The sequence below is a fragment of the Condylura cristata genome, unplaced genomic scaffold (assembly GCF_000260355.1).
Source record: "Condylura cristata isolate star-nosed mole 26May11 unplaced genomic scaffold, ConCri1.0 scaffold00048, whole genome shotgun sequence".
Taxonomy (NCBI): Eukaryota; Metazoa; Chordata; class Mammalia; order Eulipotyphla; family Talpidae; genus Condylura; species Condylura cristata.
The window spans coordinates 260,741-261,291 of NW_004567149.1; the positions used below are offsets into that span (position 1 = coordinate 260,741).

Sequence of the window (551 nt, forward strand, 5' to 3'; positions counted from 1 at the left end):
CTGGCCGCACAGGCGGCACACGGTGTCCGGCGCGCAGAAGGCGTCCACCAGCTCGGCCGCGCTGCTCGCCACGTACTCGATGTTGCGCTCGATGTCCTTGCGCGTGGCCTTGAGGTGCTTCTTCCGCAGGTGGCGCTCGCAGTTGGCCTTGACGGTGAACGGGTAGTGGCAGATCCTGCAGACGTAGGGCCGCTCGCCGCTGTGCGTGCGCAGGTGGCGGATGAGCGCGGCCTTGTCGGCCGCGATGTAGTCGCAGATGTTGCACTGGTAGGGCGAGATGCCCAGGTGCGAGCGCACGTGCGCGCGCAGCACGCCCGAGAAGGCGAACACCTGGTTGCAGAAGCGGCAGGGGTACAGCACCTTGCGCACGGCCGGCGTCTTCTTGCCGCCCGGCCCGGCCACGATGGCCTTGAGCTCGCCCTCCGTCATCTCCTGCTTGATCTTGGCTTCCACGCCCAGCGGCAGCAGCGCCTCCAGCAGGCCGTCCTGCTCCAGCTGCGCCTTCACCGCGGCGGGGCCCGGCAGCTCCACGCGCGGCAGGAAGAGCGGGG

General features: G+C 69.9%; 1 protein-coding gene across 1 annotated transcript in view; it reads right to left on the reverse strand.

The window, feature by feature from the left end:
- Positions 1-551, reverse strand: part of RREB1 (ras responsive element binding protein 1) — a 19,229-nt gene that overhangs the window by 12,823 nt on the left and 5,855 nt on the right. The window contains exon 5 of the mRNA XM_012734153.1: positions 11-525. Coding sequence (XP_012589607.1) covers positions 11-525 — 515 coding nt within the window. The remainder of the gene's footprint in view (positions 1-10; positions 526-551) is intronic.